This window comes from Cyprinodon tularosa, unplaced genomic scaffold (assembly GCF_016077235.1).
Source record: "Cyprinodon tularosa strain WSP-4 unplaced genomic scaffold, ASM1607723v1 ctg237, whole genome shotgun sequence".
Taxonomy (NCBI): domain Eukaryota; kingdom Metazoa; phylum Chordata; class Actinopteri; order Cyprinodontiformes; family Cyprinodontidae; genus Cyprinodon; species Cyprinodon tularosa.
This window is the reverse complement of record NW_024038885.1, coordinates 643,366-657,875: the sequence shown is the minus strand read 5'-3', so window position 1 is coordinate 657,875 and position 14,510 is coordinate 643,366. Positions and strand designations below refer to the sequence as shown.

General features: G+C 38.3%; 2 protein-coding genes across 12 annotated transcripts in view; one reads left to right on the top strand and one right to left on the bottom strand.

Annotated features, from left to right (window-relative positions):
* Nucleotides 1-2,796, bottom strand: part of LOC119784921 (lymphoid-restricted membrane protein) — a 38,236-nt gene extending 35,440 nt beyond the window's left edge. For 6 of the 9 annotated variants that reach the window (XM_038287213.1, XM_038287220.1, XM_038287222.1 and 3 more), the window contains exon 1: nt 2,421-2,795. The gene's annotated coding sequence lies outside the window, so the exon portion shown is untranslated. Of the gene's footprint in view, nt 1-792; nt 888-2,420 lie in introns of those variants that run through there. The other 3 variants (XM_038287218.1, XM_038287219.1, XM_038287214.1) reach the window with 2 other exon arrangements.
* bcat1 (branched chain amino-acid transaminase 1, cytosolic) lies at nt 1,842-13,898 on the top strand. 3 transcript variants are annotated; one of them, XM_038287223.1, is made up of 11 exons: nt 1,842-1,950; nt 2,264-2,327; nt 4,253-4,447; nt 5,289-5,399; nt 5,516-5,635; nt 5,715-5,875; nt 5,955-6,097; nt 6,168-6,253; nt 6,432-6,572; nt 7,757-7,828; nt 13,486-13,898. In XM_038287223.1, the coding sequence occupies exons 2-11, from the start codon at nt 2,298-2,300 to the stop codon at nt 13,522-13,524; spliced, it is 1,098 nt and encodes a 365-aa protein (XP_038143151.1). In that variant the 5' UTR covers nt 1,842-1,950; nt 2,264-2,297; the 3' UTR covers nt 13,525-13,898. The 3 variants fall into 3 exon arrangements, with proteins under 3 accessions (XP_038143151.1, XP_038143152.1, XP_038143153.1); XM_038287224.1 differs by having other exon boundaries at nt 1,853-1,950; nt 2,251-2,327; XM_038287225.1 differs by having other exon boundaries at nt 1,865-1,950; nt 2,275-2,327.
* The last annotated feature ends 612 nt before the right edge of the window (nt 13,899-14,510 follow it).

Below are 14,510 nucleotides of genomic sequence, written 5' to 3'. Positions count from 1 at the left end.
ACATATTGATTAATTTTTAATATTTATAGTTGGCTAGATTTCCCTCCTCAGTGGTGGAATTTATATCAATGATCAGCCCAGAATAAACTTTCCCAGCTTTAATGTACTTTAAAAACCCAACTGCTTTAATGTTTGTCAAAGGCAACTAATTTCTTTCTTATTTCTTTCAACTAATTTTTTTCAGCCTGGTATAATTCTGGTTTTCTCTGTTTTGTGACCTACATGTGGAAAAAAACAAACTTGTACAACAAATTATCTTCACATTGAATATCTGATCCTAGACGTTTTGTTTGTTTGTTTGTTTTATTTTCTTTGTTGCTTTTTTAAGCAGCAATGCTTCCTGGATAGGACCAAGTTAGGTTTGAAAAATAGGCTACATACCCGAGATGAGAAGAAAAAAAAAAACAGGAGATACAAACAGAGAAAATAAAAAGGTTAAATTGAATTCATTGTTGTTTTCTCAAACCTGGCAAGTTCTCTGACACCCCATCCCGAACAGGTGCGCATTTAATCCGCTAATTAACTGACCGGATTCTTTCTCTTAAAATATTTGGATTTTTTTTTTCTTTTTGTTGTTTTATTGTAGTCGTTTTTCTTTTTTTTAAATCAAATATCATACCTTTAAGACGAGCGTCTTACTAAATAAAATTTTCCACCGTTCGTCCTTCGAGCAAATTTGACGTCTCAACTTATTTTTCTAATTTTCTCAATAGTTTTATCCAGACATAGAAAATAGCAACATAGAACACCCCTTTTCTTAAAATATCCCCTTATGCGTCTTTATTTTATTACCTTCGTTGTCTCGTGCACGCAAATATCCACAAAGAAACGATGAAATGTTTGATAAACTGTCCTCACAGACACGTCGTGAGCGCGCACATGTACATCGGCGCTCAGGGGAGCTGGAACTAAAACCTGGTTCTGAAAATCAGTCAACAGCTCCTCCCTGTGGTTTTACTTAGACATTACACCCAAGGAAATTTGCATATTTAAACGGTAATTATGGTGTTTTCTGCCAAACAAACTAAGAAAAAAAAAGGAAATGTCCCATTTAAAAAAATATGAAAATCTAACTTAATTAACATTGGATTAAAATGTTTACAAAATTAAATAACACACCATAAAAAGCAAATAAATTCATAAAGTCAGTAAGGTGGAAGACAATGACTGGTCAAAAGGTGCCCCTTATTTAATTTTCACAGAATTGGCAACCTTATAGATATTTAAACAAGAAAAATAAATAAAAAAACTTTTCAAAATTAATTTCAAAAGCAACACTTACTATCTGAAAAATAGAATAGCAAATATCAAAAATCCTTTTATTGACCCACAATGGGGAAATTGTGGTGTTTCAGCAGGAAAATATCATAGCAAATGTGGTCACACAAATGTGGCCCTTAAAAAAAAGTGTATAAAAATAACAGGATAAGTGACAGAGTTACTAAAATAAACAAATAAAATGCTACACAGTACAGTGTTTTTACCATATAAATACTCTGTATCTGGAAAATAAATAATCAGTATACAGTTGTGGAAATTTTTAGGGTGTGCAAAAATGACAGCAGTATTTCATTTAAATGACCAAGGCAGAAAACTGTGCAAAAATCAGCATGAATGTAACAACTGTAACATCTGCAATCAAATTCTTAATTAGTTAATTACTATATGTTTCCAACATTTTGTCCTTAATCCTTGACGTAGATTAAGCTTAAACTTGTAACCTCTCTACAACCTTACAGACAATGTCAGGTATTTAGGTGATGATGCAACTAAATTATATTGAAATACGGTAGGTTTAAGTGAGTAGGCAGAATTTTTTTTCTTTCTAAACGTAACCATCACAACAATGTCAAGTGTTTCCCCCAAGAGGGACCAGTAAGCGGTTTACCTCTCAGATGCTGTTTCATTCACCACAACCCCTGAGGCTGTGACGGATCTTCTGCTCTGAAGGTAAACTAAAAATATCTGGACTTCAACTAAAGAGATGCTTCTCATTGGATCAAAATAAATATAATTAATATTTGAGTTCACTTTAATAACAAAAGACGAGCATTTAAGTTTGAACTAAATTCCAGATGTTCCAATTGTGTTTTTTTTTATGCTAAATATGCATTTTTTTTCTGCCTATCGTATGGAATATTAAAAATGTAAATATATGTATGTAAAAAATATGTAAATATGCATATGCATAACCTAGAAACAGCATATCACTTATGTGTTGATGCACCTAATACAACTATTTACAATCAGATATCTGCAAAAGTTTTCTTTTAGGGGAGAAACGGTTCACTGCCATCATGGCCCACAGCAGAATTAACAGCTTTAAGGTAAGAAACCTATCCTGCAAACCTCTTTGATAGAAAGTGATTTTAGTGAACTCTGCCCAACAGTTATTATGAGTATGAATTCAACTCACTTACCCTCATTGGAAGCTCCAAGTGTTGCATCTTCATGGTTCTTTGGCTCATTCACACACAAAAATCCCCCCTGTTGATCAACATGGAAGATAGTTCCTGTCTGCTGCTTGCCCTCATGTTGCCCAGAGCAGCCCTGTATAGGATTAAGGAGCCACTGTCAACTGTCCTCCTATTGTGATAACAAACAGGTGAGAAGCTAATCCTAAGAAATTAAGGCCCTCTATGCAGGTTCTTTTTTTCAAGCATGTGATTCAGCTTCCAGCTTCATGCAGATTTTAGTCATCGCCCGTCCTTTGATATGTGGAGCAGGTTTCTATTGTTCTCCCTGCCCTCCTGTTGCTCCTCTGCAACCTGCTCAGCAGAATCCACTTTCCCAGCTCACGCTAAGTCGCTGGAGCTTTGCATGTTTTCTGACCCTGAACGTCTGGGCAATGAACAGCAGGCTCAGGTAGAGATTAGACATGTGCAGACACTCACAGAGACATGCTCTCCCAAGGAGAAGCATTGACTTTGGTTCTGCGTGTTTTCATTTCAGCCTTTAACTCTGTTGAATTTAGATCTGTGTGACATTTTTTGGATTGAAATCCAAATTGAATATTTCCACTTACTGAAAATTGGACATTTAGTACGTTTATGTTAAGAAACAACACAGATCTTGATGATCAAGATGCTAAAGCTAAAGGAGCGTCGCCCTCTATTAACATCATTTGACTTACCAATTACACTGTAATGTTTCTCTTATATAATTCACCCCATAGAAGTACTATTACAAAAAAAACCCAAAACAATAATACTGTTATACTTTTCTTGGAGCTATTTTCTGCATGTTTGATATATTTGACTGGTTTGCACAATTTAAACATAACCTCCAAACCGATTTAATGCCACTACACTCTCTTTTACACTTTAGAGATACACATCAAAGCTAATAATTAGAGTCACATAATCTAGGCCAAACTCTGGATGGACTGCAGTTATAGATTAGCATGACTGCATGGAATTCTGTTTGCTTGATTGTGAATAGAAGAAGTGAATATTTATGTAGGTACATCTGAGCATGATTCCTCTGAGGCATTTTCTTTAGAACGGAGAGGCCGTGTGGGAAGGCAGCACCAGTACACTCACTGATTCCTTACATGCGCAGTACTCTACTGTAATCTGGGATTAGGGTGCAAGCAACCTCCTGCACCAGGAGGGAGAAGATGAAGGGCCAGCCTAATCCTAGCAGATAACTGACGGCTGGCCAGCTGGAGGTGTCTCTTTCAAAGTGGGATCACAGGACTCGGCCTTGGAAAACAGCAGGAAACCGCAGCAATCCCCCCTTATCTTTTATCTTTCACAACATATGATCTTTTGTTGATTTTAGACCAATATTTTACTCACTGTTTTGCTCCTCGATCCCCCCCTCCAAAAGCAAACACAGAACAAACTTCAGTTAATCTGCTGATGGCAGTATTTGCCATCAAAAACTATATCCATTCTAAATCTATAATATTTGCTAAACTAAATGAAAAATCTAGAACAATTCTATATTGAAGCTTTGGATTTTTAATTCAATTCAGTTTATTTATATAGCACCAGTCATCTCGATTCGTTTTATAATTTAACCAGATCATCCAGTCAAATTTTTAAATTTTTCTATCTAAGGAAAGCCAGTTGATTGCATCGACTCTTTGACTCGAAGGCAATCCCTTACACTAAGCATGCTTGAAGCGACAGTAGAGAGGAAAAACTCCCTTTTAACAGGAAGAAACCTCCAGCAGCCATCTGCCGAGGCCGACCGGCATTCAAGTAGACAGAAACTTTTTATCTGTTCTTCTTTCCTGTCTTATCAGGCAGCAGACCTCATCATCCAGCTCTCTTCCACTCCAAAAATGAAACCAGATGTTGTCGACTTTGGGACGGTCTTCACTGACCACATGTTGACTGTAGAGTGGAACGCCATTGAGGGCTGGCAGACTCCCCTCATTAGACCCTTTGGGAACCTTTCACTGCACCCAGCCTGCTCATCACTACATTATGGCATTCAGGTAAACAGACTTGCAAAAGTATTCACACTCCTTAAATGGTTTAACATTTTTATAAAGTTGGCCATGTTAGAAACTGGGGAAGAGTTCCTCTTTCGAAATAACAACAAAGCTACATATAAACTGGAGAACTTTAGATCAGGGGTCTGCAACCTACAGCTCCAGAGCTACAAGTGGCTCTTCGTATCTTTTAACTGGCTCTCAAAAGTGGCCTAAAGTGATATAAGGAGGCAGATAATGTATAATATAAACAAATACCAGTCTTAGGAGCTTTTTTTTCTTTAAGAATATTTGATTACATTTTCACAACAGAATGTTAAACATTGACATTAATAGGAAAAGTTTTTCTTGTCATCTTCATCTTTATTAAATGTTTTCTGTTTTTCCTTATTCTAAAAGCTAAAAATACAAATGAGCCATTTATTGTTTAAAATGGCAAGATATTAACTATATCAGATATTAAAAATAATTATAAGCTATGTTTTTATTAAAAATTCTATAAAATAGTTGTGCCTGCAGACCCCTGCTTAGATCAACATATATTGCTTTTGGAATGGCCTAGTCAAAGTCAAGACCTAAATTCAGTGAAGTATCTTTTAAAACATTTAAAAATTTACATTGTCTTCCCTTGATGACCATCCTTATCCACTCTTTGTAAAGAACAGCCAAAGAGGTCAGCTTCTTAACATCTACATGTATATGTAATGTGAAAGAGGGGTCTGAATTCTTTTGAACAGTACTGCAAGCATTTTGACAACGAAGAAAACATTTTTCTTTTTTCATAATCTATTAAGACTGGATAGTTTTTTAAAACAATGTTCAACATTCTCTTTCTTCCTGGGAGCTGTTTGAAGGCTTGATGGTGTACCGAGGCGATGACAACCGCCTCCGTCTCTTCAGACCCCTGATGAATATGAGCCGTATGGCAAAGTCAGCGAACAGAGCTTGTCTTCCCGTAAGATGCACAAAAGAAAGAAAAAGGCTCAATAAAAATATTTATTTAAACTTAAAATAATGGGAAATTCAGATATATGAATGGTGCTGTTGTTCTGTTTACTTTTGTACAAAAAGGCCTTTGATGAGTCCGAGTTGCTGGAGTGCATCAGGAGGCTTGTAGAAATCGACCAGGACTGGGTTCCATGTTCCGAGTCCTCCAGTCTGTATATAAGGCCAACATTTATCGGCACTGAGGTCAGCAGGCTCCTTCAAACTGTAAATGTTTTCTGTGATCTAAATAGCTTATTTCTGCATGTTTCTGTCAACATGGCAGCCTTCCCTGGGAGTTAAGAAGCCGACCCGCGCCTTGCTTTATGTCATTTTGTGTCAAGCTGGCTCATACTTTAACACTGAGGGGAAGGCCCTGTCTCTGTGGGCTGACCCAAAGTACACACGGGCCTGGAAAGGAGGAACTGGAGACTGCAAAATGGGAGGGTTGGTTCAAATATAATTTATTCTCTTTGTCATGAAAAGTCTAAGTTTAACTATAATAATTGATTTGGATTTTCTGCAGGAATTATGGAGGGACTCTGTTTGCACAATATGAGGCAGGAAGTCATGGCTGTGAGCAGGTGCTATGGCTGTACGGGGAGGACCACCAGATAACTGAAGCAGGAACCATGAACATCTTTCTGCACTGGATCAATGAGGATGGAGGTTAGTGGAGATTTACTCCATATTCTTTAGCATTTTAGTTTCTCTAAAATAATCCAACATTTGCAATCAGAGGAGGAACTTGCAACTCCACCTCTAGATGGCATCATCCTTCCAGGCGTCACTCGGCAGAGCATCCTTGAACTGACAAAAAAATGGGTACGATTTAAATGACCTTTTTTTTAATTAGAGCATTTTAATGAGAAAAAGCATCAATTTTAAAACTGAATTTGACAATATGTTTACCACCAACAATCCTTTCTAATATTAATGCTCATTGCGAAACCCCTAAAGTCAGCATTCCCATCTCCTGAATTGCTTTTTCTCTACTTTGAAGGATGAGTTCAAGGTGTTAGAGAGATACTTGACAATGAAGCAGCTGTGCTCGGCTCTGAAGCAGCAGCGTCTCAAAGAAATGTTTGGCTCAGGCACTGCCTGCAGGATCTGCCCCGTAGGAAACATTATGTACCAAGGAAAGGTAAGGGAGACCCTGAGGGAGACTTTTTGCACAAAATAAATGGTCAACTGGGGAAAAAAGGTAAGCCCTTAAGCCCCTCAAAGTTAGCACATGATATGTGTTTTTAAGTAGTAGGGGAACCCTGCTGGATCAGCTGAACCGAAAATGAAATCTGTGATTTCAGCTTCTTGCACTTCTGACTATTAGTTTGAGGAAATATTTAGTAATTACAGAACAGCAGTTTTTAGCTGCTCAATATTATTCCCCAGTGTATTTAGAATAGATTTTTTTAAAGAGTTTGTGTCAGCTTTTGTTTCAGCTTTTCAACATGCTTTTTGTTTTTTTTTTTAGAGAAAACCTGTACGGAAGAGGATTAGAGCCACTGAAAAAATGAAAAAAAGTTAACTGATTTTAAAATTTTCTTTCAGGAAATATCAGAATTCTGACTTTAATGTTAGAATTCTGACTTTATTCTCAGAATTCTGACCACGATGGAAGAGATGTGTACGGAGGAAGAATAGGATTAGGACCACTACAAAAATAAAAAAAGTTAAATGATTTTTAAAATTTTATTTCAGTATAATATGGGGAAAAGTCAGTATTCTGACTTTAATCTCAGAAATCAGACTTTAATCTCAGAATTCTGACCATGAAGGAAGAAATGTGTATAGAAGAGGATTAGGATTATGGCCTTTGAAGAAAAAAAAAAGTTAACTGATTTTTAGATATTCTCTTAGTATGATATGGGAAAAAGCCAGAATTCTGACTTTAATCTCAGAATTCTGACCATGAAGGAAGAGATGTGTACGGAAGAGGATTATGATTAGGGCAAAAAAAGTCATAATTCTGAGATTAAAGACAAATTTTAGACGTTTTTTCCCATATTAGACTGAAATAAAATTTAACAATCAGTTAACTTTCTTTTATTGTTTGAGTGGCCCTTATTCTGTAGTTCTGAGATTGAAACTCAACTACAAAAAAAATATGATACCTTATTTCAATTCTTATAATTTTGGACAGGGATTGCATGTCCTTAAATCTTATCATTAAAATTTCGATTTACTATCAACTATGAGAAATAATCACTTCATATGTAGCTGGAAGTTCTGTTTACATTGAAAAACAAAAACAAAAAAACTCTTAAAGTTTGTTCATATTCTTCCATTAACATGTGATTTAACATCATTTAAACTTGTGTGTCTTAGATTTTGCAGTTACCCTGTCTGGAGAAGCCTTCACTGTCTTCCAGGATTGCAGCAGAACTTGCAGATATACAGGTCAGTGGGTAAAACACAAGCACAGAGAACTCTGATGTCTACATTCAAATGGCACACTACACGATTTAGCTTAAAGTATTCAGTAATGAAGCACCACAGGCTTATTACTTCCACTTCAAAACCCCTCAAATTAAATAAAACATACCAAAATGTAATATTACATATTGCAAATAAAAGGCAACTCTTAACAAATACCCTCCCTACCAAAACTCCAATTAACTTCTGTTTCAATAATTGCATTAGGACACTGTTATCCAGGTAGGTGTTATATAACTTAATGAGAAAAAAAATCACAGTTATAATGTTTTGAACCCTCTTTGGTTCTTATTCATCAAACTATCTCTAAGTGGGAATTTCCTTGAAGTTTATAACAAGTGAGTTTCTTATTAGAAAGTGATTAATGTGTGAGTTTCACAATAATTGTCTTGGCCAGTAAAAAATCCTCCACTCACAGCATACGTAGCTTTGTAGACTTAAACTGGTTTTTAATAGCTTTAGGTCCAGTAAGTGCTAATGGGTGTGCTAAATGTTGCTGATCTCCTGTTATTGTATTGTGTAGTGAGACTATTAGTTGGCATATAAGCTTTAATTTGATCATTATTTTATCACTTATGCTGGGAAATCCCCCCTAGCTCCAAAATCCTACACCCAATGGACACTACATGTAATTTCAACATTGTGTCTGGTTATATTTGACGCACGGCCAGCAGTGTCTCTTGTGAATATTCCTGTTTAGTAATTCTGCCAAACCTGGTTAGTCATTGGACTACACATGAACCTTCAGGGTAAGTCTTCATGCAAATCTAGACAGAGATTTCATTTCAGGTACGCTGAAATTTCCTTTACCATACCGTTGTTTGCAGAAATAATAAACCTTATGAACATCTCATAAGTTACATTCCAACCAGGCTTTATTAGGATGTAGAGATAGCCAAACACAAAACAGTGCGTAGCTTACTTCTGTTGTCAGTGGAAGCTAAAATAAGGAGTATACATTCACCCTCAATTTGCCTCAATTAGAATCTTTGTTTATCCAGCCTTGCACATCCTTAGATTGAGATTGACGGAGAGAATCCCATACTTTCCCCAGATTTTAAATCAGATTCAAGGCTTCAATCTCTAAGACTCAGAGGCAATACAAAGGCTTGTCACTGGGGTAAAAAAAACCCTGTATCCTCAACAGTGGCTAACCATCTGTACCCCCAATAGATTGTACCTCATAAGTTTAGAGTTGTATCTTTGGGGACAACCTCGTACCCTATTAGAAAAGTAATAAACAGAAATTTGTCCATCCATCTTCTCCCATTTACTCTGTTAGGGTCTTGGTGGGGCCGGAGCTCTCTGGCAGTCTCTGGGAGAAAGGCGGTAGACCCTTGACAGGCTGCCAGTCTGTCACAGGGCAACATAGGACACACAACTACACGCACACACACCATTAATCTCAAGGACAATTTAGTGAAGCAAATTAACCTAAAATTCATGTTTCTGGAGTGACGAAGCTGACGTTCCCGCAGAAAACCCATGCATGCAAACTCCCTGCAGAGAGACACACCGTGCAGCTCATATAAGTTAATATTTGTAATATTTTTTCTTATTTAGTATTATTAGTAATAAAAAATCACTTACAACTTTGATTGTCATTTTGTATACCGTGACTGGCTGGATGTGCTCTCTTCATTCTTTAAAATGGGAGCTGACTCAGTGCTCGTCGGCCTGGCTGTGTGTTTCCTGGACGGGGCCACCTTTTACAGCTGCTTTTTGTATCTCTGCTTCTATCTCCTTGAACCCCAGTCGGCCTCGGCAGATGGCCGCTCACACTGAGCCTGGTTCTGCTGGAGGTGTCTTCCTGTTAAAAGGGAGTTTTTCCTCTCCACTGTCGCTACAAGCATTTTTAGTGTGAGGGATTGCATTTGAGTCAATGAGTCAATGCAATCAACTGGTTTTCCTTAGATAGAAAACTTTGTATCAATTTGACTGTATGATCTGGTTGAACTGTAAAGTGCCTTGAGATGACTTGTGTTGTGAATTGGCGCTATATAAATAAACTGAATTGAATTGAAATTATACACAGAGTGTACACAGAACAAAATTTTGTTTAGTAAAGCTTTTCAGACAGTAGATGAACATTTCCATTCTATAAAGTGCAGCAGTGATCAAATGTAAACAGTGTGGGAGAAAAAATGTGGCGCAAAGAAATGCATTTATATGGAGGCTCAGAGCGTTACGGGCTCGGGAAACGCAGCGCTGGGATGAGATGTCTTTTATGGAGGGAAGAGGAGCCTCGATGATCCTCTCTGCTGTTCTCACCACTCTTCTCACTTTCTTCCAGTCTGAGGCGCTGCAGCCTCCACACCACACAGTGAGACAGCTGGTCAGAACGCTCTCTATGGTGCTTCTTTAGAAGGTGGTGAGGATGGGTGGGGCAGGTGGGTTCTCCTCATTGTCCACAGGAAAGAAATGCGCTTTTGTGCCCTTTTGACCAATGAGGTGGTGTTAGCCCAGGTGAGGTCTGGGATGTGCACTCTCAGGAATTTGGTGCTGCTGACCACCTCCACAGCTGAGCTGTTGATGACCAGTGGAGCGTGGTTAGGCCGGTTCTTCCTGAAGTCCAAGATGATCTCCTTCGTCTTTTCTACCTTCAGGTTCAGGTTGTTGTCTCTGCACCAGTCCACCAGCTGCTCCACCTCCTCTCTGTAGTCCGGGTCATTTTCATGTCATTGTCATTGTCAAGAGCCCCACCACCGTAATGTCGTTTGCAAATTGTCTGCACGATTGTGATAGGTGGTGAATCTGGGGGCACAGTCGTGTTTCATAAGAGTGAACAGCAGGACGCAGTCCTGAGGGGAGCCTGTGCTTAGGGTGATGACATCAGAGGTGTTCTATCCGAACTGGCTGAGGTCTGTTTGTGAGAAAGTCTAAGAGCCAATTGCAGGGGGATGTAGTGAAGCCCAGCTGTTCCAGTTTTCCTATCACATGCTGTGGGATGATGGTGTTGAAAGCTGAACTGAAGTCCAGGAACAGCATCCACATAAGGGTGTTTTTCTCCTCCAGATGTGCTAGGCTGGGGTGAAGAGCAGAGGAGGTGGCGTCTTCAGTGGAGTGGTTTTATCAGTAGGCAAACTGGAACAGGTCGAAAATTTTGGTGGGAGACTCAAGACAATGTGTTCTTTAACCAGCCTTGTGAAGCACTTGATGGGAATCATAGTGACAGGCTGGTAGTCACTGGGTGAGGTGACCTGAGGTTTCTTTGAGACCGGAATGATGGTGGCAGACTTAAAGAATGTTGGCACCATGAATTGGACTAGCAAGGTGTTAAATATGTCTGTGAGGACACCAGCCAGCTGACCTGTACACTCCTTGTACACCCGGCCGGTTATGTTATTGGAGCCTAGAGCCTTTCTTGGGTTGATTCTCCTCAGAGTTTTCCTCACTTCAGCTATGTCAAGGCAGAGGTCTCCTCTCCCTGATGTGGAATGGCTTTCAAAATAAATTTTGTAAATATTTTTTCTTAAAAATACTCTTGCATTGCCATTTGTTGCAAAATCTACATTGAATCTGTTGCCTTCTAATAATTTCTTTTTCTTTTTATCCATCATCTGAAAGTGTACCCTAAAATTATGAATAAAGAATACATATATGTACCATTTACTACAAAAATGTACCTTTCAGGCACTCAAAAAGTACAAATATGTGCCTTAAAGTAGAATTATGAGTCCTATATAGGTACACAAGTCCAAACTGTAAAACAGGAGACAGAAATAGACTGACTATACCTTTTTTTAAGAGTGTAACTGTGATGCTAATACTGTAAACCATGACAGGATTAAATCTAATTTAACAGCTTGCTTGTATTTATTTATGAATGTCTACATCACTATCTGTTAGCTTTTATCAGAACCACTAAAAGGACTAATCAGAAGTAGGCATTAAGGTCAGTTATTCTATCCAGCTTGAACCATCATGTTTTTAAAAAGAATGGATGCATGACTACTAAATATCCCATACTATTCCAATGATGTTTCCACTCTCAAGTTTTTTAAGCTTCTAACAAGTTTCCTGCAGGATCATTTCCATCCATCATCCTATCCTCTCTGTCCGACTTCCCCACTCACAGCATAATACTGCCACCACCCTGTCCTGCGCTCAGGGTGATATGCATGTAGAAATTTCTATGCATGTCAGAAATGCTATTATTTTTCTCCCATGTCCCAATTATACTTTGTGTTGGTATGTTGTATCAAATTCTGAATAAAAACAGTTTTATTTGTTGAAATGTAACAAATGTCATAGATTTTTAAGGATGTTTCACGAGATAATGATATACATTAGATCATTAGCTGAGTCACGAGGGGCAAAAACATTAGTAGAAATGCATCCACCAAAATGTTATAACGCAGATTACTGACACCAAGAGAGGAACTTTACGCAATCCCACATCACAGACGACAAGAACCTTAGACCTTAGAATCCAGTCTGCTTGCCTGCTGCCTAAATTTGAGAGATACCAGAGCATCAAAGGAGAAACACTCAAATTATACATGCATATGGCTTTTAAGAATAACCTCAAATTCATATATAAATTAGTCACTCAAGTTTTGCATCCCATTCCTATTGATCTCAGTAATGTCCTCCAAGCTCTTAGATCAGTTTGTGTCATTATCTTGTCAACTTGGTGTTTGATTTCTCTGCGGTTTCTCTTGATCTTCTGTGCTCTTGTGCTTTTTCTTTTTAAAAGTCAATTAGCATATCTAGCCGCTTCATCACGCAAGTATGTGCTAAGAATGCTACATCTGCAGAAGCGATAAGATCCTCCCTCATCATGAGTCCTTCAGAGAGTAAGCGGCCGAAAGTGACAGTTGACGGCAATGCTGGCGGAGCTACGGAGATAGGGTTAAGACAAACTCCTGAATTCTCTCATTATGCTCGTTGTAATTGCACAAACCCAATTATTGCCTCAGCCTTGTGTGATCTTCAAAGCCAAGATGGTGCAAATGAAGCCTGGAACAAGTGGGAGAGGAGGAGGGAGCTTAATGAACAATAAAATCGACAAAACGCTGGGAAACGCTGCAGCTCCTTCCTCAACGCTGTTAAATCTGTTGACATTTCATTTGGAGGGAAGCTGTACAGTGCACCCCCCCTCCACCCACCCATCCTGAAGACAACATTGTGCAACAAACAAATGAGTGGTCCGAGGCTGCAGATGAAAGATGGGTTTACTAAGTCGCCCTGCTGTTCCTCTTTCAAGTTAATTAGAAATCACATTCTTTTGTTTCTCCTTCACAGGCGTTTATTTACTTTCTCACTCCAACCATTAGAACAAATTTGCAACATGAGACACGAATAATTGGATTTGTCTCCGCGCCTGTCACGGATTGGGGAGCATTTTGTTTTGATTTTTGTTATAGTTTCCCGCTACTCTGTTGTATGGCGTTGTGTTCTGTCGCTGACAGAGTTTGCTGATTTGCTTAAGGATATTTGAGGTTTTCTTTATATGATTATTTGTGTTTTCCTCGCAATTAAGCGGCAAAGTTTAGTGCTTAGCAGCTTAGTGAGATGCTATTTTTCTTGTTGTATAGGCCTCGGAGGATAAAAGTTTGTCATTTAACCTTCTCTGAACAAATTTGAGTCTTTTACAGCATTTTTCTTACTTTTTACAGCATGGCCGCTGTGTGAGTGACTGGACTCACCTGGTATAGCAGCGATGAAGAAGCTTGGACTGGCCTGTGACAAAACCACCTGAATGAGACTCTTCACGTGCATCAAACTGATCTATACACAACAAAAACATATGTAGTTTTACACTAAGATTAATTTGTTGGTGATGCCAACTTCAAGCTAAATAACTGTAGTTGTGCAATGTTGCACTTTAACCAACATAACTGTCCAAAATAATTAGCTAAAGCAGCTTGATGTCTCATGTAATAGTGCACAATATTTTACACAAACCAGCAATTCTGTTCTTGTTTTTGTTATAAGTAACAACCAACTTATTTCTATTCTACCAATGTGTAAAACATGTAAGAATTACAAAGAACCTTGTAGGGAACCTGTCTGGCTTTTAACATAAAGAATGCTGTTTTAATTAAAATTATTTCAGTTTATCTATATAGCACCAATTCACAACACGTCATCTCAAGGGACTTGAGTTTCTCACACTGAGCATGTATGCAGCAAAAGTCAAGAGGAAAAACTCCAAGCCGAATCATCAGCAGAACCAGACTTAGTGTGAGAGACTTTCTGCTAAGGCCAACTGGGGCTTCTAGATGACTTCTAGATGAAGCAGACATACAAAAATGACATAGAAGTACTGATCCCTTATAATTTCTATGTTAGAAAAGCTAATGGTAAACTAGCTCCATAGGTGTTTATATCTGGCAAAGAATCAGTTGAGAAGATGAAGTCTGATCACATAAAGGTAGCCACAGTAAAGGCTGAGCCTATAGCTATATCCAAGGAAGATAGGGACTAAACACTGAAAACCAGGCCAAATTCTATCATCAGTGATCCAAGGTATTGATGGCAGCAGCACAGCTAATATTTCTCTCCAGATTGGAGTCACAGAAAAACAAACAGAGTGGTTGAAGCTACTATAGCGGGAAAAAGCAGAGAACACATAAAGTTAGGGGTTGAACTATCACCAGTGATGCTGAATGAGAGAATAGAGATAGAATGAAGCAGAATA